Source organism: Cucumis sativus, chromosome 1 (genome assembly GCF_000004075.3).
Source record: "Cucumis sativus cultivar 9930 chromosome 1, Cucumber_9930_V3, whole genome shotgun sequence".
Lineage (NCBI taxonomy): Eukaryota > Viridiplantae > Streptophyta > Magnoliopsida > Cucurbitales > Cucurbitaceae > Cucumis > Cucumis sativus.
The window spans coordinates 5,122,979-5,149,177 of NC_026655.2; the positions used below are offsets into that span (position 1 = coordinate 5,122,979).

The 26,199-nt window shown below is 34.8% G+C and overlaps 3 protein-coding genes and 1 long non-coding RNA gene across 6 annotated transcripts; 3 read left to right on the forward strand and 1 right to left on the reverse strand.

Moving 5' to 3' along the window:
- Window positions 1–2,651: 2,651 nt before the first annotated feature.
- LOC101217700 (pentatricopeptide repeat-containing protein At1g74850, chloroplastic) lies at window positions 2,652–9,361 on the reverse strand. Of its 3 annotated transcripts, XM_031887296.1 has the most exons (5): window positions 7,219–9,361; window positions 4,717–5,031; window positions 4,531–4,638; window positions 3,106–3,433; window positions 2,652–2,991 (listed from the first exon to the last, which is right to left on the reverse strand). In XM_031887296.1, the coding sequence occupies exons 1-4, from the start codon at window positions 9,072–9,074 to the stop codon at window positions 3,118–3,120; spliced, it is 2,595 nt and encodes an 864-aa protein (XP_031743156.1). In that variant the 5' UTR covers window positions 9,075–9,361; the 3' UTR covers window positions 2,652–2,991; window positions 3,106–3,117. The 3 variants fall into 3 exon arrangements, with proteins under 3 accessions (XP_031743156.1, XP_011651334.1, XP_004152453.1); XM_011653032.2 differs by having other exon boundaries at window positions 2,652–3,430; XM_004152405.3 differs by having other exon boundaries at window positions 2,652–3,433.
- Window positions 9,362–11,567: 2,206 nt separating this feature from the next.
- LOC101220716 lies at window positions 11,568–16,075 on the forward strand. Its single transcript, XM_004152497.3, has 4 exons — window positions 11,568–11,719; window positions 11,984–12,160; window positions 13,061–14,359; window positions 15,679–16,075. The coding sequence occupies exons 1-4, from the start codon at window positions 11,705–11,707 to the stop codon at window positions 15,709–15,711; spliced, it is 1,524 nt and encodes a 507-aa protein (XP_004152545.1). The 5' UTR covers window positions 11,568–11,704; the 3' UTR covers window positions 15,712–16,075.
- A 1,636-nt stretch (window positions 16,076–17,711) lies between these two features.
- On the forward strand, window positions 17,712–19,823 carry LOC101217943. Its single transcript, XR_180897.3, has 2 exons — window positions 17,712–18,122; window positions 19,416–19,823. It is a non-coding gene; the product is annotated as an uncharacterized LOC101217943 (long non-coding RNA).
- An 811-nt stretch (window positions 19,824–20,634) lies between these two features.
- Window positions 20,635–26,184, forward strand: LOC101218261 (RNA-binding protein 25). The gene is made up of 7 exons (XM_011653053.2): window positions 20,635–21,525; window positions 23,151–23,202; window positions 23,506–23,595; window positions 24,235–24,299; window positions 24,386–24,553; window positions 24,641–24,711; window positions 25,771–26,184. The coding sequence occupies exons 1-6, from the start codon at window positions 20,851–20,853 to the stop codon at window positions 24,689–24,691; spliced, it is 1,101 nt and encodes a 366-aa protein (XP_011651355.1). The 5' UTR covers window positions 20,635–20,850; the 3' UTR covers window positions 24,692–24,711; window positions 25,771–26,184.
- The last annotated feature ends 15 nt before the right edge of the window (window positions 26,185–26,199 follow it).

Here is a 26,199-nt window from a genome sequence, read left to right on the forward strand (position 1 = left end):
CGGGTCTAATTTAATATTAAAATTTGAATTTGCGTCATCTATTAAATTTTATTTTCATTAGCTTGCACATGTTGAAGTTTATAAATTATAATTACATCTTTTTACAACATTGTATTTTTCAAACTAGTTCGAACGTGTTTATCATGTTCTACAAATATGAATGAAATATAGCAATGATATTCAATCATAAAATTAAAAGCTAGATTATAATTGCAAGTACCACGATAGAATACGTAATTTTTGAGTCCGATTAGGTTATAGTAATAATAAACATATCCACTAAGTCCATCCTCCACGGGGAGCGCAGGAAAAGGAAAATCATCGTTCTTTGGTTAGCAAAACGCCAATAAAACCAAACTTTTTTGTTTCCTTTTGTACAATTTGATTATGAACCGTTGGCTAAGCATATTCGCTTTCTGTCACAAATGTTATTATATAGTTTTTTTTAAACTTATTTTCTTTCTTTTCTTTATTTCACATTATCTTGTTTAATATTTGTTGGTGTTACTTTTAGTAATATAAGCTTTTTATTTATTTTATTTATGGGTGGGTTGCTTCTTGGAGGATAAATCAAGATAAGGTCATGTGGGGTTCACCCACCAACCATTTTAGTTTTCAATTCCACCACTAACTCAAACAAACTCATCACTTCTAATAACATAACTTATATATCACCTTTGATTTTATTGGGGAATGTGACAGAATACGAACAATCAGAATACGTCGACGTCTTAGTTGTTGGATGGTAAGAAACTCTTGCTATTCGGCATATATTGAAAGGTTCTTTGGATTGACTTTTGTGTGTTTAGGAACTTTTTTTTTTCATGTGAGAAAAATTGTAAATTTGAAGAAACGCAAGAGTGTTGTCGCCTATCGATATGAATGATATATTTTAAGCTAACTTAGTCAATGAGAAAGTATTATTCGATAGTGATGCATTGAGTCTATTGTTTGTGTATGATTTAAAGATACTAATTAATTATCATTCCAAGATGGTTCGATCGAGCGGTTGGTTTTTAAAAGTAGATAAATAAAACTCTATTATTTGCATCTCGAATTTCAAAATGGATGGACTTTATGTGTCTAAAGAGATTGAAGTTGTCAACTTAAACAACAAGTGGGAGTATGAGTGTGAGAAAAAATAATGTTTTTAAGAAGAAAAAAAGAACTTATTTTTATTTAAACACTTTGGATAAAAATTGATTAAAGCACACTTGAAACTATTTTGAATGCATGTTGAATACTCCAACTTCTTAAAAAATGACTTGATTTTTAATTAAACACTCGAAAAAACATTCCTTCAAACTCATTTAATATCTCAAATAAAATGATGAAACACGAGCACATGTTTATTACTAATTTTGAGTTATGTTCACTCTACCGTTTAAATAACTAACAAAATTAAAAACAAAAAGTTCTAAACTAAAACAGACAAAATATATATGGTAAACCCGTGGGTCCTTCCATGTCTATTTTCTTTTCAATATTCGATTTTTTTCAATGTTTTTGTTTTCCTCCTTTCCGTCCACCTTTTTCTAATCAACTTATCACATCGTAAGAAAATTATATCAAAAAAAGACTAAAACTATGTTAGATGAATAAGAGAAAATTAAAAAAAAATTACATATTTGACTCGTATCATCAAATATCATCAAATTACACATATAACTAGAAATTGATCTTCTATCATAAGCACTTATCAGCCGAAGGCTTCATTATATATATAGAATTTCAATGATTTAAGGAATCTAACCAACCAAATCGTACACAAAACGATAATTCAATTTAAAAGATCACAATACATCCAATCAAGAAAAATATGTGATTATCTCTTGTCAAAATCATATCTTAAAGGGAAGGGAAAAATGAGAAAAGCATCTTTAAGGAAATGAAATGTGTGTGTTTATGGACAAAGCGTGAGAAAGGAACATCCCATCAAAGTACTTTTGTGATGGCAAAATATCAAAGGATCTTTACTAACTTTCATCCACTTCATATCTTAAAATAGTATAAAATAAATTGTCCAAAGTAGGCTAATTAATTAACCCACTTTCTCTTTTTAAAATAACCAACACTCGTCACACATTATTATTCCAAATAATAAATCTTTCCATTGATCTTGCCAAGGAGTTTATGCAGTATTTAGAAAAAGAAAAAAGGTATTGCAAAGAATAATTTATATGTGACCTTTTTGTTTTTGTATTATAGAAGATTAATTAAGTATTGGGTGTCTTACATGTGTTTGTTTTTCTTTCTTAAAAGAATAATGAATTAGAACAAAAGAACGTTGAAAGTCAAGTCTTATGTTGGTACACTAATTTTGAAGTCAGAGGTCATCGTACAATGAACACAAATTTTTTTTCCTTTTCAATTATGTAATTATTGTTTTTTATTCTTTTGAAGTAATGGATGATTAAGTGCTAATTACATGTTTGGTAAATTTAGTAATTATATTGAGGGATCTAAAGTATGGTTTTCATCCAATCTTGCATTTTAAAATGGGATATAAAGTGTTACACTTATCCAATGAATTTTGAGTTTAGTTTCGATTGGATCTATGTTAGAGTTTGTACAGGATTAGGCAACCTTTTGTGAATTTTAAGCTTCTTCTTTTCTACTTCTTTTTCATTAAGCTTCCAATAGAAAATCTCTCTTGCAATCACTTATAGGTGCTCGGTTCCCTTACCGGCCTAAAACGTAGAAGAGTATGTAAAATGGTAAAGGCGATTCTTGCTAATCCTTCATATTTTCTATGCATGTAGTTGTAGAATTCCAAATCTAAGAGATATGACACCTCCCTGACTGTTCTAACAAATTACAAATAAACAGCTTTTACTTTTCAAGTAAAGAATATTAATTCTAAAGCTACAAAAACACCGACCTCTTTACTTGGGCATGCATCTTCTTCTTCCTTGAATCGATCAAATTAGCCTCTTTATAAGTGAATCATCGCAAGCAATGTTGCAAGAAAACTTTGCCTCCACCTGAATTCTGTGATACTGTCATTTCGTAAGTTCTTTTGAAGACGAAGAGCCCCATGGATCACATCCTTCCAATAAAAATGGGAGGTGATGAGTTTCAGAACTTGAAAAATAGATGTTCAACCTTGAATTTCATTCAAACAGTTGTAGTTAGAAGCTCGGTTCCGGTCCGGTTACTTGATTTAGAATCAACATCTTTGTATTTGTCATTGTTTATACCAGATCTGGATATCTTCGCTTCTGGAAGATTAAATGGGGAATTGTTTAGAGCAATAATTTCACTAGATGATGCTGTGAGGAGCTGCTTTAGTTGAGACTGTTGGCAGATGATTCGACTGTTGTTCCACCCAGGAAACGAGAAGGATGATGACACGTTATCCTGTAGGAATGAATAAACAGCCCTTGCAATAGGCAAGTTTCGTGCAGTTGAGTCTTTCTCCAACGACCCCCTGCTGAAAATTTGAGAATATTCAGTTGACAAAAGAGTTTGGTTTCTCAAAACTTGGCAACTAGCTTTCAGATCACGTAAATTGAAACTATAAACAATATGCAAAAACCTTGAGCAAACAAAAGATATCTGATCTTGGAAACTTAAAATTTGAGGGAATTGCAATTGTATATATGTAATCTTTGTTTTCAGGCTTACTTTCAACAGCATCCACTTAAGGCTGTTTGGAGTGAGCGTATAACAAGGCATCATTTCTTTTGGGAACTCTCTCCTAATTAATATTCATTATATGACTCAAAAACGAGTGTGCTATTAGTTAATCATCCCCAATGGTGCGTCCTTTGCAAACAAAATAGAGAGACACAAATCACAAGGACTCTTATTCCTCACCTGCCCAATTGCTCCAAAATTTTGGGGGTCACTCAACTGTTTTTAACTGGACAGTGGCTTTGCCTATTGACTTTAGCCATCTAATATCTCTCACTCTCGCGGGCTGGCATATGGATGGGAGAAATCAGAGATTATTTGCTGAAATTTGACAATGGAAATATTGTACAATGTAATATTTTGGTGTGCAAATGTTCCAAGTCTTTTTCATTCTTATAGTCATGGAATACTTCTGTGATCTGTTCAACTGGAGACGTTTTTTTGTAACTCCTTTGGATTGAAGCTCATTCTCCCATATATAATTAACCCTGATAATACTATTTACAACTAATTGCTAATCAACAATGGTCAGAAATTCGTGGGGCTTCCATGCACTCCTCCCTCGAAATTAAGCATATCCAGCCAGTACCTTGTAAAGAACTACATAAAAAGCTTAATCTACTTTAAATCCGTTATCAACTTCCGGACATTTCAGTGATAACCTGTGTGTAATTTAGGGTGCCAAACTAAAGAGATTTTTTAACTAGCATATTAGCAACGTGCACATTACAGCTTCACAGAATTAGTCAAGTCCAAGAAGCTCAAAAGGAGAATATTGGCTTCAGCTGGACTATGGAAACCCTTTTATAATCATATCCGCCTCCACCATACATGACATTTTATTTCAGAAACGTTAGCCATTATTAAATTGATTGCAAGACAAATGAAACTTACCCAACTACAACAGCGGCAAGTTGAGGAAGATCCTCTCCATCCATAAGCATTTCATTCATTTTGTTAACCCAAAGTGAAACTGCGGTATATGCACCACCTTCCCACATTCTGTAGAAATGCCAGAAATCAGTTTAGTATAAACTTAAGCCGAAGTTAGCACAGAAGATAAACCTATTCTTATCATACCTATGCACATCCACAGACCACACAAGTTTGCTTTGGCGGAAAAGTTCAGGGAAAAGACCTCGCTTTGTTGCTTCAGTGAGAACCCTCGCAGCACGTCCTTTCTGCCCAAGCCACCAAAGTGCTTCTAGCAGTGTATTGTAAAACCTCATTCCAAATCCACAACCTTCAGCATTAAGTTTGTCAAAAACATACTCAACCATCTGCCAATTAGAATCATCATCGTAATCTCCCTTGATCATCTGGCCAATGACTTGATGAATACTAGATACTCTGGTTTTAATCATCTCATCGAGTAATTCAGAGGCATCATCCCACCTGGAAAAATGAACTCTATGATGTAAGAGAGAGCTTTAAAATAAAGCATTTGTAAACTCAATAAACTAGAAGACCGAGTGTTAAAAATTCAAGTATAACGAAGTGGGAGCTTTGGGACTGTAAGATTACAAACCAAAGATCACTTCAATTTTTCCATGATGGTTAATGATGATAATTTCCAGGGATATAATCAAACAAAAATGTTTAATACTGAGGGAAAATGATGTTCATACAAGGCTGTAAACAAACCAATGTCAACTGATAAACTCTTCCCTATAACTCTGGCTTGGTGTACATCTATAAATGACCAGTCTTCCTGGTCCATGCAGTGAACTTCTTTCTTACACAAGGCTAATAAACATGCCAAGGACATGACCATGCAATGAAATGGGGGATTTTAGAAAAGAAGAATGTTTCAGATGCAAATCAGACTATTTAGCTGACATGGCAATATAGAAAGAAAAGGTAAAGGATATTTACTTTTCTTTTTCCAAAGTTTATCTAAACGTTGCATTTGTTGGCCTATTAAAAATTAAGAGGATCTATATCTATCTACTAGAACACTGATACAAATGCAACGGTGCAGAATGCTTAAGCTTTTTCTTTACAACTTTATTAAATTGATCGAGTGAGTTGTCTATGAGTTATCGCTGAATGAGTGAGAAGAAAGCCCCAATCCAAGCTAAGGAGGATACAGGAAAATTTCAATCAGCACCGAGGTTGGACTATAAGTTATTGGGTCACCCTGTTGACTTTCCACATCTTGGAGCAGTTGGATGAAAACCAGAGGTTTGAACTTTTCCTTTAAATTTTGCCTTGGGTGTCTATCCTTCCAGACCTATTTCCAAAGGTTTCAGAGAAATATCCGTTTTCCAAACTTCCAAGGCATCAGATTTCTACTCTTATTAAATCCCAAGTTTAACTTAAGGAATTCCACGTTATGCGGATTTAGAGGCCATTGATAATGGCGATCATAAAAAATGCAAGAAATAATCTAAACAGCAGAATAAAGAGTGTTTTCTGTATCTCTCCAATTGTCTGAGAATTTGACATTTCTTTGTTCCCATGGCCACCACATTTTTTACTCGAGGCCAATTACTATATCTTCAGATTGAAAACACCAATTTAGGGCCCCTCAAGAAAATATATGATTTTTGTAGATCGAAAATTTTTCCATGGAAGACAAGCGGATAGTACATCCACAAGCTTCAGATGATTAATATGGAGCGAGTTTCTTCCCAATTCAGAACCCTTCTGAATGCCTACATTAAGTTCTCTTACTAGCAATCAAGAAGCAAGTGAATCTCATAAAGTTTATCGCTTGGCATGCCATTTTAGCCATGCAACTTGAAGCAGATCGCAAAATCTTCTTATGCTATGCAATAAAATCAAAGCTGACTCTTAGGAATAGACATCAAAGACCTTACATAAATCTCCTATGTCTTACAAGTTGACAAGACACTACACCCTATAAATAAACTAGCTTGTCTTACATTTCCATAATGCATCACATATTTATGTTTATTTTGACAAAGCAACAGTGTCATTGATAGTATGAAGTTATAAAAGGGAAGATTCCATGTGGAGTATTACAAAAGACTTCTTCAATTAGAGAGAGGGGAAGAAAAATTCTAGTGGTGAAAGATAGGGGAGCATTTACAGCAAGATACAGCCAACTTATATGTATCACAACCTATAATTGGTAGTTTCATATGGTAATTTTACGTCATGAACCAAAAGCTTATATAGTATGAACCAACCTCCAAGTTCTCAAGATCATATAAAGGCTACAAATATAATTCTTAGAGCTGAGAGAGAACAAAATAATAAATGATTTTTTAATGAAAATAATAACAATGATAACTCAATCTATTTCAAGATCCAAGTATAAGTGTTTAATTAAGAAACTTGAGTATCTCTCTCTTGAGCCCACCTCCCCTCCCTGCGCTCTCTTCATATTTTTAACTGTTGGTCACTAACAAGTCCCCGTGAAAAACTCTAACAAATTCCAACCATCTTTTATAACCACATACAATCTAATTTCTAACTAACCAACCTCCAATGCATACAAAATTCCAGACAAGTACCAGTACAGTTTATACCAACAGGAAATAAAATTAAGAAAACATAAATTGATAATGAGCACAACTTACACAAACAACTATATATACACAAAACAATGGGTACCTGCCATTCTTAGCATAAACTGCCAGCATCATGCAATAGCACAATACACTTGGCAATATTCCGGAAGCTTTAATTTCAATGAACTGCTCCTTGCTCTCATCCACAAGACCTGCAAAGCAATAAACACCTAAAACTCCCTCAAGGGTCTGCTCATCAAGTTCACATCTCATTTTTTCCATCTCAACGAAGGCCTTTATAGCTTCTTCATACTGACCACTTTGCCTATACCCTTCAATAATGCCACTAAATGACTTTGCATTCCTTGAAATGCCATATTCTCTCATTCTCGATAAAATTGCTTCGAACTCCTTGTATAGTCCACCTCTAGCAAATGTGTGAATCAGAGAATTATAGGTATCAATGGTTGACTTACTTCCCACTTCATTCATTGTGTTAAAGGCAACGAGAGCTTCATCGTACAATGCAGCCTGTCCGTATGCTTCAATCAGTCCACTATATGCTTTAGAACTTGGAACGATTCCTTTCCCATTCATGTGAAATAAAATTTTCTTGGCATCCTCGTGCAGCCCTCCCTTTCCACAAGCAAATACTAAACCCTCATATGTCTCCATATTTGGGTCAATATTCTCATCCACCAAATCATGAAACAAAGTTACAACCTCCTTGAAGTATCCACCCTCTCCAAATACTCGTATGAGAATGTTGTAAGTAGTAGCATCTGGCTCAGCACTACTCTCTTTCATTTGAAGAAAAAGCTCACGTACATCATCATACCTCCCATGTTTCCCATATAAATTCAGCAGAATACTATAAGTGGATGCATTTGGTACACACCCTGCTGCTTGCATCTGCTTAAACACGTCCATTGCCTCCTTAATCGACCCTAATTTTGCATGTGCCTCAATTAGCACATTGTAGGACGATATATCAGGCAAATACCCTTCGGACTCCATTTCTTTTAGGAGCATAGCAACTTTCTCAAGCTTACCCAATTTTCCAAATGTTTCAACAATATAACTATATGTTGTTATCTCAGGAACTATCCCTCCCTCTATCATAGTCTTGAAGACCATCTCTGCCTCATCACCTAAACCGCGAGCAGCACAAGCACTAAGCAAGGTATTATAAGTAACAAGATCAGGTTGAACCCCTTCATGCCTCATCTCAGCAAACAATCCCAACAATCCCTCCCAGTCCAAATCACCTCTAGCACAAGCATTAATCACGGTATTGTAAGTCAATATATTAGGCGAAACTCTCTCTCTTTTCATCCTTTCAAGAAGTTCAAGTGAAGTTTCGTACTGACCATTGCGCCCATAGGCATTTATCAAAGCGGTATAAGAAAAAACGCTACGTATCACTCCCTGGCTCGCCATTTCATCGAATATCTCACTACATTTCTCCAGCAATCCTTCGCGGCCGAGCAAGCTGATAATAATGGTATAGATATGCTCGTTCGGCTTGCACCATATCTGACGCTGCATGTATTTGAACAGGCGTAACGACCGCTGCCAGTCCCCGCGTGCCGCGAATTCCTTGAAAACCAAACTGAAGTCATTGAGCGAAAGCCTGTTCTTAAAGATATCGAGACACCGAGCTATGCTACCTCGTGGGGGTAGGCTACTAAGCTTATTAATTAGGGTTTCAACGTCATAACTGTACTTTCCTTTCTCAACAATTACCGACGGATTTCCAAGAACAAGATCCTTCGCCTTCGCTCTAACCTTCCCAACGTCGGAGGACAATCTCCAATCATCTGAGAAAAATCTACGGCGAACACTGAAATTGGAAAGTTTCGAAAGAAATGGAAGTTGTTGACACTCTAAATACCGTTTCTGAAACGTCGATGGAGTTCTCAACGGATTCGGCACTGAAAAATACGGTGAGAGCGCCATTACATAAATCTAGATTTCATTGGCCACTTGAGTACATGAAATAAACAATTTCCAATTTACCAAACGTAACGTTTCCCTTCAAAAACTAGATTGAGAGAAACAATTAACATAAAAAAGAAGAACACATTGAAATCTATAACAGAAACAACAACACAGAGAATTGAAATTTCAGAACCGAATTCTCCGATTTGCTTATTGATTTCACTGAGAGAGAGTTGCAGCAGGAGCGAGAGAAACAACGGGCGGGAGAAGATGAGAGCTGAAATTGGCTCGGTGAAAGCCACGTGGAGAAGTTTTGGATAACAGTGACGTTTCAAGTTAAGAAGACGGAGCGAGTTTTCGAGCCGGGTTTGGTAGTCGGTTATCTAAACCGACCCGGTTTTCCTTAGGGGGAAATGGCGGGATTATAATATTAGGCGTATTTTGACTATATGCTGTCGTTAAAGTTTCTTTGTTAATGACTTCTTTTTTATTGTTGTTTAATTTTATTTTAATTAGAATAATATTGGAATGTTTTCCACATAAGGTATGGAATATATATTGGGCCCCTCTTTTTTTTGGTATGTTCATTTTCATGATAATATATATATATATATATAATTATTTGACTATTATCTTTTTACTTGTATTTCAAATATTTCAAATATTTCAAATAATATTTTTTACCCAAAAGAATAAAGTAGTCGATACCACGATGTGTCGAGTTGAGTTCGAGTTCCTGTCAAGTCAATTACCTTTTCCTTTCTAATGTTATAAAGATAGTTTTGAAATGTGTATAAAGTGCCCGTTTGAAGCACTCAAATAGTAGATGGGTCGATGAAATCTAGTGAAGGAAGCAATCAAGATGTTGTGAGTTTTGGTAAATTACAAATTTAATTTTAATAGTACGGATAATTGTAAAACTTGCTAAATTATAATTCTTCTAGATTAATCAATAGATATAGACATTAAAGAATGTGAGCTAAATGACATACATTTTGGAATCGAAAACTCAAATTTTAAAAATAAAATTATATTGAAATAAAATTCGACTAAATAGGTAATATTTAGTTTTTTTTGTCACCCAATTGAAAAAAAATGTTTTTTCCTTTAATTTTGAGTCTATCTTAAAATGAATTTATGACATCAACTATTACCTAACAAATCCAATAGATCAATAGTTGTCACACGAAAACAACAATATGTCGTTTGAGATTAGGGAATTACGACAATAAAAGATTTGGAGAGAGGGTTGCGCCTGCAAAAAAAAATTCATAAACGCCATAAATATACAATAAAACATATTTTACAAGTTCATGTCAATAAGTTTTCAAAACTTTAATTCAATAACTTATTTTACATTTTGATACTTAAAACTATTTGATGCAATGTTAAAAGTCCGACATCTAATTTGCAAAGGATTTCCCTAACCAAGAGCCCACGAGTGAACTAAAGTCAAAGAGAAATAAAGAGGCGGGTCATATATAGGAAAATGCAATCACAAAATAGAGTTACGAAATTGACAAATAAATAATATAGAAAGTATAGAATCTACACACGTGTTTACGTGGTTAATCGAGAATACGTTAGTTGCATATACACAACACATAGATAACAATTGTATTAAAAACAGTGTCACATACGCAAAAGAAAAACTACATCTACAAAGCTAGCTAGATAGTTCATGTAGTGCATTTACCTAAATCCTAATCGTACTTCGTTACTAAAAGCATTGTATAATATACTCCAATAAAAAATAAATCAAAATCTTGAGTTTCCGTTATAAAACTTCATTCTCGCCAAATAATACATATACAAATAAATAAACAACCTTAAGAATTGCAACCACCTGAAGATCGTTAGAAACGAATGTCTAAACAACGAGACTACAGATAACTTCATCGAGAACTTAAACAAGAAAGGTAAATAAACTATGATGAATGAGAGCCTTTAAATTACTCTTTATTGCTTATTTGAATTATACATCCTCACAGATATTGACATATGGTCACTAGTGATGTATACATATAGATATACATACACACATACATGCATTGGCTGATGATCAAAATGTTTACCTATAAAAGATATTCTCATGTATTAAATTTAAAAGAAAAAACATTAAAATGCGTAATTTAACTTTTTCCTTTTCTTTTTATTTTCTAACTTAACCCAAATAAAATAAAAAGAAAAGAGGACTTGTTAGTGTATTCGCTGCACACGGTAGACACGAAATCACAGCCGTCCAGTAACGAATCAGACGCAGTGTGATAGAACCAACAACATGCATTGAAACGCGTGTCAATCTGTCAGGCCCAATAAGTCCACGTCAGCATTCCACTCCGTGGGACCACTCGCATGGCGCGAGCTCGTACGTGCGAGAAGAAAAAGGGGAAGAAAATAAAATTAAACACCGGCGTTGTTGCGGTTAGCCACTGAAGTGGCAGGTGGTGTAATTACGCGAGGGTAAGGAGGGTAATTTGGTAATTAGGGTTGGACTTTAGTCTTTCAGTTCGTAACAGACAGCTGATGTAAAAGCGAGGGGGGGAAACAGAACAAACCTCCCCCCTTATTCTTCTTTCTCTTTTCTTTCTTCCTTCCTTCCTCACAACCTCGACCAAGACAAAGAAATACTCCACGCTTCACTTATAATGGAAGACTCTGAGGTGATTTTCCTTTTAATCGCTGCTATTTCTTCTTCCTTTTCTGATTCTTGAAACCACTGCCCTTGCCGCTTTTTAACTAACTTTCTTTCTGATGTTTTCCCTTTTTGTGTTGGGTGTTGTTTTTTTCTTTGATTTGTGGCTTTTTTAAGGGGAATGTGTAACTGGGGTTGATTTTGATCTTATTGAAATTTTTTTTACTGCTCTTTAATGGGTTGTTCGTGGTTTGTTTAGTTTGATTTTGTAATGGGTTTTGCTTGTTTTCAGAAATTGACTGCCTTGAAGAAGGCTTATGCTGATATAATCCTCAATACGGCGAAGGAGGCTGCAGCGCGTATTATGGTTTCTGAGAGGAACGCTATTCGGTGTCAGCAGGAGCTCTCCACTACTAAAGATGAGGCGTTCCGGATTCTGCTTAGGCTTAAGCAAATGTTGGATTCTAAGGTATAATGCTTTTTTTTTTTGTATAAATGGGGTTGATTTTTCTTCTTGTCTTTTGTTTTCCCATTTCTTGTTTGAAATTGTTTTGTGTTCTTCTGATCACGTTCTGATGCGGATTGCTTGGTGGTTTTCGTTTAGATGAGGTTGTTGTTAACGGTTTTGAGATGAAAAATTTTCGATCTTTACGCTAGTTGGTCATCTTTAATGTTGGATAACGGGTGTTGTCCTTTCGTGATGCTCAAAACATTTCTTGTGTTTGCTTCGCTTGTAGCCATTTGTTAAATCAGGCATCCAATCAGTTGGTGCTGTTTGCTGGCTGTTTATCGGTTAATTCAACTATTGCGTACTAAATAATTTAAGTCGGTAGTTGCAAAACATCACCAAACATTTTGAAATCAAGTGTCATAAGAATGAGATCAAAGAGAGCAAGAGCCCTTAAAGTTAATGTTTTGCTCGTGAATTTATGAGGAAATTGGGCAGAATGTCTGGTTTAAGTCATGTGAAATCTTATTTGATTTGTCAGTTGAAGTCTCTTGCATTGGTTAACTTCTTGAAGAATCTGCTTCTGGACGCGTCACAAAAGAGAACTGTTTTTGCCTTATCGATTTTTCAAGGTTTCCACTTTAATGCTCATGGTCTTGCTCCCATCATTTTCGCCTTCAGGAGGGAAGCGGAGCTAAAATTGGAATTGATATATCATACTACTTTTGTATAGCTGCATAATTAAAAGCAAACAAATATAGCTCTTATTCATTAGCCGTTATTTCAGTTTAATAGTGGTTGAGTGAAATTCTTAACAGTTGTATCTTTCTGAACATAACCTTCGAAAGAACTTCAGTTCCCTCTTGTGCTTATCTAATTTTTGTGAACTAAGTGTGGAGCTGACTTGTGCCATCTTTTCAGGTCAGTGAGGCAGAGATTGTTTCTTTAAATCAAAAGAAAAAGATCGAAGAGCTTGAAGCTCAGCTTGAGGAAGCTGAGGACATAGTGAGGGAACTTAGAGTTCAGTTGCAGGAAGTTCAAGATGAATTGGAACACGTGAGAAACAAAAATGTGGAGCCCCAAGATAAGCAAAACTTGGCCAATAACATTGTGTCTCCAGAGGCTTTTCCAAACTCACATGAGAAGATCGCACCTTATGACATAAGTTCAACATTAAATGGGACATGCCTTGACAGTTGGCCTGAAAGTAAGAATGACTCGCAGATGGATAAAGGCCAAGTTCATAGGGATTTTGCCTCTATGGTGATGAGGAGCAAAGAACCTGAGCTTTACAGAAATGGCTGCACTCAGAGAGTACGTGCATTTGAAAGAAAATCGTTTGATGGAAAAGTATGTGTGACTGGACAAGCTGAAGATGTCAAGAATAAGGTGTGTAATATGGATGAAGAAGAGGGTAAACTGATGCGTAAAACAAACACTACCAAGGTTGATAATATCAGTGGAGAAAGGAAAAATTCTAATGAGATCAAGGCATTGCCTAAGCTATTAAGCAGGGATACTCAAGTACCAATTCTTAAATCCCTCCGTCGAAAAAGAAAACGGGCTACTAGATACAACAAGAAGAAAGTTTTAACTGTTCTTGATGACACACCTAATCAATGCAAGTCGCCTGATCTTCACTGCTCAGAAAGTCTTTCAGTGGATAATGACGATGCTGGGAATTTTTTGTCAAAAAAGGAAATTGATAGTCAGAATGGTTTAATTTTGCTTTCAACCCCCTTACTGTCTGAAATTAATGAAATACCAACACCTTCAGGATGTCCTGACGCCAGTGAGGGAGATGGAGCAGTAATAAATGATTGTCCTCTTAGGAACATGACAGACCATGATACAGCAGTTGTAGGTAAATCTGACTTCGGTAGCCAGGAAAGTTTATGTGGGGAAAATTTGGAGGCGTCTACTGATAAAGTGGACCTTGATCCAGTTAAGGAGTCATCAATCCAATTGGATATGAAAAACTCTGATGTGATTGATGAGATTCCTAGTCAACAGTCAAATAATAAAGTTCTCAAGTATACATTCCAAAGAAAGCGAAAGAAGGAATCTTTGAGCAGCCCTGATGGTAAATCATCAGTTGATGAAAGCATATCAAAGAAAAGGATGAAGGATAAACAAAGTGTATCGTCAGAATCAGACAAGTTTAGCTTAATGACAGAATCATCACGAGACAACCGTCGGTTGGCTCAGGTTGCTCGGCAGGTTAGTTTTATATTTTCTTTAACATGCCTAGTATAACCTTCTGATTTGTTTTAAAGCATCTGGAATTAGTTTCTCGCATACCTGTGGCTGTGGTACTGGATGAGGTCATAATAGTTGGTTTCTCTTAAAGAGTTAAGTTTTGTTGTTTAGTCCTAGAGGTTAGGCTGACAATACATCTACTTTAATTCCATGTTCAGATAATTTGCACTATGTTACTTAGACAAACATTGTCTGAACTTTATTTTTCCATACTACCTGCCACTGGCCATTTGTCAGGATTAAGTTTTAGGGTGCATCTGCTCTTACCAATTAATAATACCCTATTATGATATTAAAAGTTCCTGGGAGAGATTCATGTTTAGTATGTGGAGGAGATTCTAAATTCTAGTATTTACAAGCATAGCTTCTGGTAGTAGCATACAGTATCTCATTTAGCTAAGTAAAATTATTGTTCGAAGTGCATATCATGTGGTACATGCAAGTCCATGTGATATATGGCTCTATCCCCACCATTCAAATTGTTTCTTCATTGTTTATGATTCTAGCTTATGGTTGTCGTTTTGGATGACTTTTGGATACCGTCCCTTCTTTTGAAAACCATTAACTCTTATTAATTTCTCTCGTAAGTGATGCTGATATTTGGGCATGTTTCTTGGCTCTGATGCTTTGTGTTTTGTGAATATTCGACTTCTCTTCGGTTTGTTATCGTAGGCTATAGAAGAAACACGTATAAGTAGATAGTAGTCCATTAAATCACTTATGAGGTTTCGAACTCCATTTATACATATATATGTAAAACAGACCTCCTGCGGTCCTAGGCCATTGTAGTTCGCAGCTCCCAACTCTGACGTGCTTTTCCCAGAAATGCTTACATTAGCTAGGCCGAAAGACTTCTTGCAACCAAGGAGGTGGCTTTCCCATAACCAGTCTTTATTGCAGTTTGCATCTCTTTTGAATATTATATAGCTTTAGCTAACATGCTGGTCCATTGTGTTTGGTTTTCTTTCATGTACGAGGAAAACGATAACAAAAGTCTTTATTTCCAACTCCCTCTCCACCAAAAATAACAAAAGAAATAAATATCAAATCGAACCACATTTACTTGCTCAAATAGATGACCAAAATTTTTGATATACTATCAAAAGGTAGAATACAATATAAAAACCTTGATGGAACTTATTGTTGTTGTTTTATTTGGGGATCTTTGCACCCTTTTTTCTATATTCCGTTTCAACATATTTCATGTCAATAAATGAGAGGAGCTCTAATGCCAAAGCTTTCTTGTTTACTAATGTAATCCTGAAATTATGTTTCTGCAGCTCATATCTTTGTCTGAGAAGAAGTGGCGGTAGTAGAACTCTGGGTGTCCAGAAATTCATATTTATTGCTTGAGAAATAAAACCAGCTGCAACAAAAAGAAAAAAGAAAACGCTGAAATGGGCTGCTTAGCAAGAAAATATTGGTTGCACTGCACAGCGAATGAAATGTTTTTCCAAGCAAGTTACACAGGCCATGAGCAAGTACGCCATATGGGCACTATATGTCCACTAACTTATGAATGTTTATGTAATCTTAATATCCTTCCCTTCGTCACTATATTAAAAACTTGAATCTTGGCATTTTTCTTTCCTTTGGGAAAGCTTAGTTAAATTATATTCCAATTTTCACATGATATTAATTTCTCGAGTCCTTGTGGTAACAACGTCTATAAGAAAACATGCTGCTGTTATAATATTGAAAGAACCAAATGGAAAGGAAAAGAGAAATTCTAAATTCTAATGGTCCAGAGTTTCAACTAGTTCGTTGCCTTGTAAAGAACCATCTTTGAAGCTAAAGGGCCAAGGCTTGCTCCAATTCCTTTTGGATAAAATCCTCTTTTAGGTGATTCCCAGCTGGTCTTTTTCTTGGCGTTTTGATTCATCTTATATGCTTTTTGGGCATACTACCCTTTGAATCAAGGAGTGAAGTTGAATGTCTAAACTGTTTAGAATAACTTACCTTAGATGGAGTATGGAAACCTTATTTGTCTACAACTCTGTTATGTTTATTCTTCAAAAAGTAATTTATACTTTTTAACGTTTTAGACATTTTTATTGCTTGTTTTTTCCACTGTGCATCCCTAAATATTGGGATATAAAGTAGGCTTAGATTAGATATTCACCCTGACAGTGATCATGGTGAATTACTGAATTGTGAGATAAGGAGATGCTTTTTTAGGTGATGAGACAAATATTAGATTTTGAGTGCTGAACAAGTTTGTTGAATCCAAATAGTGGAGTCAAAGAATCAATGAAATAGTCAATTAGGAACAAATTGACCTGCAGTTTGAAAAGTGAAGGCCTCCATTAATGGTGAAAGGGAAGATATTGAATAAACAAGTCCTCGTCTTTCTCAAACGTTTCAAGCTTACATTGGAATAAAAATTTGAAAGAATGTTGGACAAAAATTAGAATCTACAATGAACTTGTGGTCCTAATCTACAATGGTATATTGTATTGTTTTGTTTTTCTAATTAATTACAAGTTTAGTATATTTGGATTTTTGGTTTATGTTTTGGTTAATCTTTCTAATGCAAATTGAAATGTTAATTGGCTACAGTCCCCAAAATTGTATAAAGATTTAGTAATGTATTAAATACAATTAGGAAAAGATTATCAACTAAACCACTAATTTAATGTTATTTTTAGAATAGAAAATGAAAATAATTTAAATGGTAAGCTTGTTTGTGGTTGGGTGAACTATATTTAAAGAGTACTTTCCTTATTAAATTTGTATAGAAGCAACAATTTAGTCCATAAATTTTGGTTTGTAATAAATTAATCATTGTACTTTTTAATTATGAATTGATTTAGTTTAGTAGGTAACGATTTAGTTCTTGTACTCTAAGATTAATAACAAATTAGTTTATGACTAAATTTTTTATGTCAATTTTTATTATGAAGTATTTTAAAATAAATTAAAATATTTATAACTATAGCAAAATTTTAGATTATAATAGAAACACATGTTGACTTATATCATTGTTTATCAATGTCACTGATAAAAGCATATTAGTATCTATAAATGCTTGTTTTTTTATAGAATCTGAAATTTTACTATATCTTATTTTTTTATTGATCCATTCCTATGATGTAGACTTTATATTCTATGAAATTATTCAATCTCTAATTAGTTTGTTGGTTTATTTTATGCAAATGAATCTCATTATGTTTTTATAGAGAATTTTATATTTTGGACTAAATTGTAATAAATTTTAATGTATAAAAATTAAATTGTTAAATAATAAAGTTGAGGGTTTAAATTAGTATCAACTAAATCATTACAGACCAAAAATCAAAGTTTTTAAATTAAATTAACATTTTTGTGAAAGTTTAAAGTGATTTTTAACCAAATTCGTTTTAGGAATATTGTTTTCTTTTTGTCCTCCACATTTATGTTTATTGTTGTCCTGAAAAGGTCGTTTGAGAATCAAAACGACGTCGCCGAAAGGGTTCTTGCCATTTCCTTTTCTATGCAAATCAAGGCCGCACAGCTCAGTTCTTCTCGGGAGCGGTGAGGTCGGCGACGATCAAAGCTTGGCTGAAGATTCCAACGGCCGTGAACGGAGAAACGTTGAAGTCTCGGTGAAATGGGAGCAGCGAGTAAAGCGGGCGATTGGGCGTTCAAGGCCTTTACTGCCGGTCTCGGTGTCGCCACCATTTATCTCACTGCTACTTTCTCAGTCAACGTCTACAGAGGATTGTCTTGGCACAAAGCTCAATCCGTAATATTTCTCTACTTCGCTTTATGCATTTTTTGATTGATGCCCCTGCGTATAGCTTATTGTTCATAATTCCATTCCTTCTTTTATCAAATGATGTTTAGTTTTTAGTTCTTAGCTAATTTATCGCGTTTTTAGTAATTCGGACTGAATTTCGACATTGGAATTTGGGGTTGAGCCAAAACTTCGTGATTGGTCCAAATCAATTGTTGGAATTAATAGATGATGTGGGGAACTTATTGAAGTGAGTATTGACGATTATGGTGTAAGTTGTTAGGTTCTGAATGTTTCGTTCTCATCATTTGTTGGAAGCAGCTAATCAGCATAATCTTAATACTTGAACGAGGGAAATGATCTTTGTTATATCAACATCGAATCCAAAGCTTAAGTGGGTGGGTTCCTGTAAATTTAGTTATATCTTTACTTTACACTCCCTATCCTTGTGAGTTTGAAAAATTGTAGGAGGTTCAACAAATAAAGTGGATGTTAGTTGGAGAGGAAATGATGTTGCACGAATCACCCTTTTAACTAAAAAGCTTAAACTGATGGATTACAATAAATTTAATTATATCTATCTTTTAACAATCCTCTTCTGTTTTAGGACTGAATTTGTGTAGTATGAATTGCAGAATTGAGTTTTTGTTTAGTGAGAAAGTTAATCTATGGTGGATTTTACTCTTTCTAGTGCGTTCCGTTGTATTGGTGCAAATCTAAGCAACCTTTTAATCATTTGAGTCTTTCTTATTTAGTTTCCAATTGGGAATCTCTTTGTTTACCTTTTTAGATGCATTGGGGTGTTTCCCCTTTCTTTTCTAAAAAAAACAAAAAAAGAACGTTAATATATGGTTGTAAGATGAATCAGTATTCAGTGTGATTCTAATAATTTCGTATGGGGAATTAGTAAACCGATACTTCGGAATAATAACTCTTAGTTTGCGGTAACTAAATCTACATGCTTGACAAGACTTTTCAAAGTTTAAGTCAACCTTTGACTTGCTCGAATTTCATGGTTACCTTAATCTGGACTTTGTGCTACTTATTTGAGGATTTCTGGTGATAAGATAAGAACTTATTGTCTTCCTCTATAGGAAAAGCTTAAGCAATGCCTCTTGACTATCTGGTTTCATGGACTTTCAGTTTTGCTATCATTCATCTGCCTTAACACATCATTCTCTAATAATGTTTGTTAGATACTTCATTGGTATTTAAGCACATTCAAGATTCAGAGGTCTGCAAAATATTTGCATCATGATACCTCTTGAAGGACTAAAAGGGTCGTGGCTTCTTTTTGTGCAGAAAATCAACAATGACAATACAAATGAAGAGGCTACATAGTTTGGATTTTCGAGACACGGAACATCTGCAAGTTCAACGTTTTTATTTTTTTGTCTTCAAATTTTGTATGATCAGGTTCTAAATTGATTTCAATGCTTCACTTTATACCTTATCTTTCATGGGAAGAGCAGGAGACTTTCTTTTTGGATATCTAGCATAATTTGGTTATTGTATTAAGGGCATTATTCATACAAGGTCAGCAATTTACTGCAGATCATTTCAACTATTCTAATTGGAATGGCCTTATGTGCCTTCTGATGTAGTTTTTTCTTATTCCATACTTTTGTTGTTTATCATTTGATCTTTTTTTATCCATGTGTTGCATCTCATTGCAATGTATAAGATAGAAGATTAGTACCCTATTCGACATAATGGTTGTTGCTCTCTTAAGGAACACTTTTGAGTTATAGATTAAATCTGTATTTGAACTCGAGTCATGTTCCATATGCTATTTTAATTTTACGAGTTACACTAATTCATAAACATGCACAAACCAACACTAAACTAACTCATATTTTTGTCACTTACCATGCTAAACAAACTTATATTTTCCTTTGTCACTCTTTAATGCTGAAATAGTAGCAAGCATTTGTAGGAGCAACTGGAAAGTTTTGGTGCAACTATCTTTGAGTTTGAGCTATGATTTGCAAGGGGAAATCATTTTGAAAATGACCCTAATCTTCGTAAAAATAATAGTGTAAAAGATGTTTTTGGCCACTAGAAATATATAGCATTAGAAAGTCAAATAAGAAGAGCAAATAGAAGATTTGCTTAGTAGTAATCACTGACATTTTATCTCTTAAGAAGAGTATTTGATATGATTTGATAAGTTAAACCCTAAAGAAGGAAGACTAATGCAAGTCAATCTAACCAAATTTTGCCATATTATCTTTTTTTATTAATTCAAATAATTGATTAATAACTAATGTTTTTAGGGTAAATTACAAAAATTAGTTGTGATTGGACTTTAAACTTTGGTATAATAATAGTAAAGTTGAAGCTAAATGATAAAATTTGAATTCTCAAGCTTATATAATCAATTTAGTTTATACAATGATGTAAATTTGACTTAATTTTTAATCTATAAGTTTGAAAGTTTAAGATATAATTTGGTAAATTTGTCATATAGTTTGTAATTTTACACACGTTATGTCATTTTTAAAGATGTCCTCGTGGCTATGCAATCCTCATTTTCACGATCCAATTACGACAAATTCGAACGCGCGATGGAGTGGAAGCAGTTTAAGAACTTCAACTTCGTCGGAAATGGAGTAACGACTTAACAGTTTTTTATCAATACCGTCGATCGTTGTTCACTCTTGATTCACACGGATAATTACTCTCAAATCTCTAGTGGTTTCACATCTTCAAGCACCCAACCAAATTTGGAGCTGAAATGGAGGAATCGAAAGCAGCGGCGTATTACGATGAGCTCACTCGTAAAGGAGAAGGAGCAGCAAGGTTCAAACGAGGTCTCGGTTTTTCCGCCTCCGACTCCAACAGTGACGTGGTCTCCGCGTCCAAGGGCTCCGCACTGCCGTCGTCGTCTTCCTTTCTCAGCTCTTTTGTTAAAGCCTCTAGCCCTTCCAAGCCCTCCGAGTTCGAAAAACAAGCTCAGCTCGAGGCTATTCAGAACAAGCTCAAGAAGAAGAAACCAAGCTCCCCCGATAGACAAGAGAGGCGCTCTAGGGATTTGGAGAGAGATAGAAGGAAATCGAGCCCTAGACGAAGGTCTTTGAGTAAAGAGAGGGAGAGACATTCGCACTCGAGGAGGCGGAGTTCGAGTAGAGATAGGGAGAGACATTCGAGGCGGCGAAGTAGGAGTCGAGATAGGTATGGGGATAAGTATAGGGATAAGGATAGAGAGAGGAGTAGTAGGAGAAGAAGTAGGTCTAGGAGTGATTCAGATAGAGACCGGCGGCGTCGACGGAGTAGAAGCTTGTCGGTAGAGAGGAAGAGGTCGGACGACGATGGTAGCAAAGGAGGGGGAAAACAGAAAGGCCGTAAAGTTGAAAGACAGAAGACTGAAGGTGTTGATTATTCAAGATTGATTGAAGGATATGACATGATGGTATGCTTCATACTTCCTAGAATTTGAATTGGATATTTCGTTTTTTTTGCAATTAAATCAGTTTCTATGCGTATCTCTCTTGTTGATTATGCATGTCTTTTGATCAAAGTGCTGATTCTCGTCAGTCTGTCGTTTGTTTCTGCATCATTTACTGCTTGGATTTTCCCTACCATTGAATTTTTATACTATATTTTGGTGTATAAGCAAGTAAGAGTCTGATACAACACTTTTATATTCACATTGACCACCTACCTAAAATTTCATTTCCTAGGAGTTTCCTTTGCAAATATTGTAATCTTGTAAGGTAGTCGTGTTGGCCTGCGAGATTAGTGGGGTGGGCATAAGTTAACTCCGACACTCATAGATGTTTGATTTTAAAAAATCCTACAACTACAAGGTACCCATAATGGTTTCTGTCAACATTAATGGTTTCTGTCAACATTTTTGCATCTTGCGGTTTGTCTTGCCTTTGATTGTTATAACGCTAGTGTAAACTTGGGTTGTTGAACACACGCAGTTTCCAATGGAAATGGAGGTATTCTTACATAGATGCTTTGTTTGGGGACAACTGTTGAGTCTTATTTAAATCTGAAAACTTGCATTTGCATTGTTAAGTAGGTGTCAGACATGGTAATCTTACTCTTCACTGTTGAAGTCTGAAAATTACAAATGGCACCATGTAGCTTTTTTAGTTTACAAATTATGATATGTTATGTTCTAACAGTAGTTTGTAAGGACCCAACACCTGTAACTCAGTAAAATCCCAGCAAACAATAGAGAAACAGAGACAGTACTCTGTATTTATATATTGATTTAGTTATAACGGAAGACAAGGTTCATTTACTATCCTCTAACAAAGGAAATACCACACTAGATAATATCAACAAGTAGAAAATAACAGAGATAAAGGATAACTCTCCAGCTAATTCGAGAATGCTGGCCTTCTCCAAAAGCTGCGGCTGCTCTTTTCTCTATGATGATGCCTCAGCAATCCCAAAAACATTCCCTTACATACTCCGGTACCTTCCTGTCGGTTCCACATCAGAATATTCCTTCCATAAACCTAATAGGTTAAGCTGCCCCCTGGTTATTACCTTTTCTGCTTCTACGTTTGTATGTGTGAATGATAGGGGGTCTAACATAGTTTCAAACGTCCATATCAGTTGGAAAATCCGACCTCTTATGTTAAATGTACCAAATTGGTACCTGTGGTTTTTTCTATAGGTATGTTGCATATACCAATTTCTTTAAAATTAACTGATAGAAGACATGATTTGCAAAGATGCCTGAGACCGTTGTTAAGATGTGAGAGAGTGGTTTACAAAGTAGTCTAATTTGAGTGCATAATTTGCAATTGTTATTTGAAGTTAATTTGTGCTATAAAAGTTTGGTTTCCAGATGATGGTATTCTATTCGCGGTATCGCATAAAAACAAAGAATTTATCTATCTCCTAGTAATTCTCCTTATAATAGACAAGTGCTGCGGTACTGGCTTCCTTAATGGTGAATTGACCTGAACCGTGATATTATTGCCTTTACTTCCCCATCTATGTCATCTCTAAGCAGAATTTTACCAATGTATTCTTTTAGTTGGAAACTGATTTCTTTCTTTTGCTTGTCACCAGTCTCCCGCTGAAAGAGTCAAAGCGAAGATGAAACTACAACTTGCTGAAACTGGTAACTTGTCAATTGGTACTTAATATTTTGTTTCTTCCACACGTAGGTCGAACAATGAGGTGCTCTCTCTGAGGTTCTGACACGGAGCTACACCTTCTTTATCTAAGAAATCTTAGTGAACAAATCATTGATCCAAATTGATCTGAAGCTATTTACAGTATGAGTGGAGATTACTCAAGAATGGATTATGACTTCCATTTTCAAGTTCTCCCTTTTCTCCAATTGTAATGGGGACTTTTAGCACACAAACAAAAATAGACATTTGATAACTATTGAATCTGGCCCTTCATATTCAAAATGCAGCCAGAATGGATGATACAAAAGGCACAGGCCCAGGTTGGGAAAGGTTTGAGTTTGACAAGGATGCTCCGCTTGATGATGAAGAAATTGAAGGTATAAATTTTAGCAATTAGGCTTCTAATTTCTTATTTGAACCAATAGTTGATTTGTGAACTGAAACTCGCATTGCTTTTTAAAAGTAACGATCTTTATACCCACGTACTCAACATTTGTTGTAATTGCTTTTATCTATTATTATATATTATCTTTTCTTAACTTCAAGCACCCTTTAATGTTTCTTTGTGGCTTTCTAACTTGGTATTGATGAGACCCATAAAATAGTACCGTCGATCATTTATCCTTCAAAATGTCTTCTACCAAAGCTATTTTGTGCACCTAGAAACAGCTTCATAGAACCACCTCTATGCAACCATCTCACTCGAATAATGCAAACATATCTTTGCCTTTGGCTCTTATCTTGCATAGTATGTTTATCAACCTTCTTAAACCACGGGAATATCTACCAAACAATCACAAGGCCTACTTTTCCCTTAAAACGTTTCCAAGCATAATTTGGTGTGCCACCAAAATTTACCCACAGCACCTTGTTAAGCGGTAAATTTGTATTTCAAATGTCGTAAATTGATTTTGCTTCTCTAGTAATTTGGTTGTTAATGACCTAGGATGGAGATTATTATAATATTATCGAGTAAATTGTATTTCCTTATATGGCTGTCATGATGCTACCTACAGCTGCAGAAGATGATGCAACATTAGTAAAGCATATTGGACAAAGCTTTCGATTTTCTGCAATTGAGGTTGTGCCTTATTGCTGCTACCAATCTCTTAACTTGTTTGACTGTCTCTTATATTATAGCTGCAATTACTTTAATTGTTATTTTAGGCTAGGAAAGAGGAGCAAATCAAAGCTGCACATGACGAGGCCATGTTTGGAGCACCAGTGCGTCAATTATTAAGTACAACCGATGATGAGGACAAGGTCGAGGCCGAGAATGAAAGGGTGAAGGAGTCATGTGATAGTGGTATGGCAACAAATCTATTGAGTGAGAAGGTATTTCTGCTTCTTTTCTCCCTCTTTATTTGACTACTTTCGAATGGGAGTATGATATCCAGTCTTGTCTTTTGGAACTCATTATAGATAATTGCAAAACAACAAGGTTCTTGGCGTGACCGTGCTCGTAAAGCTTAGGTCAAACAAGCTCATATTTGGTAGGTTCCGAAACTAAACTGCATCGAAAATTTATTGCCAATTGCTTATGATGATCTCTGTTCTTATGGATTTTGTTGCATTGATGAGAATTGCGGGAAGAGAAAATTTTGATAGTACGGTAGTATGTTATATTTCCATATTTTCACCCTTCATTCTTTATAATAATGTCTCCTAAGGTGGTATTGGATAAAAAACACATTTGGTGCTCAACTTTTACAAAACTTACAATTTGGACCATGAACCTCGGCTTTTAACGGTTAGTCTAGTCCGTAAACTATATGTAGCATTTTAGTTCTTGTAATAGATGTATTTCTATAACAATATTGAATCTCTAGTTAGTCTATAATAGATCTCATCAAAACTTAAAACTAATTTTTACTTTATGAACTAAATCATTTCAAATTTTAAAGTACTAGAACTTAACTGTTACATGATAAAGTTTCATTTCACAGCTAAATTGTTACAAACGAACGAATAAATTGTTATTTCTATTATAGAAGTCTTTAAATTATTTTTATTTTAACTCGCAATGGGTTTTGATTGTTAAAGGCACCCAGAACGTGAGATACAAGTTTTGCCCATAATACTTAGCCTAGGGAATGGTGTACTTTTTGTGATAAATGTCAAATAGTGGATATTCGAACTTTTACTAGTGGCTTTATAATTTATATTATGTATATTTGTCTCTTGTTCTGGTTTTAAGAGTTTGAAGATGAAACATGTTTTTTTATTGATTGTGAACAAAAAAAATGAAAATTGTGAATGATACAATAAATTAAAGTTCATGTAAGCATTAAATTATAGGAAGAAATATTAAGGATTTCTCTACCATTTTCCCTTACCAGAAATTGAACATAGGATTAAAAAAATTAAAGTTTCGTAGTCAAATCGATGAACCTAAATGTTGGAAGTGAAAAGTGATACCACTTCTTTACGTAGGCTACTTATATATGAGGGTTGAATTAAGAAAGTTTTTTCGTATTCACCATTTAAAATCTAATTGGTTCCACACTATCTAACTCAATAACTAATGTAAGGTGATTTGTTGTTGTTGGCAGCATTTGAATCCCTTCTAGAATTGTGGTTATGTCCAATGGTAAGCACTCGTACTAAACAGAGTCAATATAGCTCCAATCTTCATTCTTTTGTCATCCAACATCCCATGAAATTCTTCAATTCACTTCAACAAATGCATTGATGGTACCTCTCCAATAAACACATGCAAATTGTGAATCTCCCAAAATTGCTACAATTAATATATAGATACATATATAGCTTTGTAATCTATGTAAAGTGATCTATGATGTCCTAATTATTCATGTCACATAAGAAAGAAGTCAAATTTTGACTCGTTACATTATTCCAAAGATCTTTAGGGAACTTGTACTTTTGAACTCAGATGAATTTTGTTTCAACCTCTTTGAGCAAAAAGGGATACCTAATAAGGTAAAAAAATACCAGATTAATCAAAATTGAGAGCCAACAAT

Coding starts and splice junctions, on each gene's coding strand:
- LOC101218261 (XM_011653053.2), top strand. CDS start 20,851: ATGGAGGAATCGAAAGCAGCGGCGTATTACGATGAGCTCACTCGTAAA. Junction 21,526..23,150: donor TTGAAGGATATGACATGATG/GTATGCTTCATA, acceptor GCTTGTCACCAG/TCTCCCGCTGAAAGAGTCAA. Junction 24,554..24,640: donor CAAATCTATTGAGTGAGAAG/GTATTTCTGCTT, acceptor AACTCATTATAG/ATAATTGCAAAACAACAAGG.
- LOC101220716 (XM_004152497.3), top strand. Junction 12,161..13,060: donor AGCAAATGTTGGATTCTAAG/GTATAATGCTTT, acceptor CCATCTTTTCAG/GTCAGTGAGGCAGAGATTGT. Junction 14,360..15,678: donor TGGCTCAGGTTGCTCGGCAG/GTTAGTTTTATA, acceptor ATGTTTCTGCAG/CTCATATCTTTGTCTGAGAA.
- LOC101217700 (XM_031887296.1), bottom strand. CDS start 9,074: ATGGCGCTCTCACCGTATTTTTCAGTGCCGAATCCGTTGAGAACTCCA. Junction 5,032..7,218: donor GTTTATGCTAAGAATGGCAG/GTACCCATTGTT, acceptor TCATTTTTCCAG/GTGGGATGATGCCTCTGAAT. Junction 4,639..4,716: donor TGGTCTGTGGATGTGCATAG/GTATGATAAGAA, acceptor GCATTTCTACAG/AATGTGGGAAGGTGGTGCAT.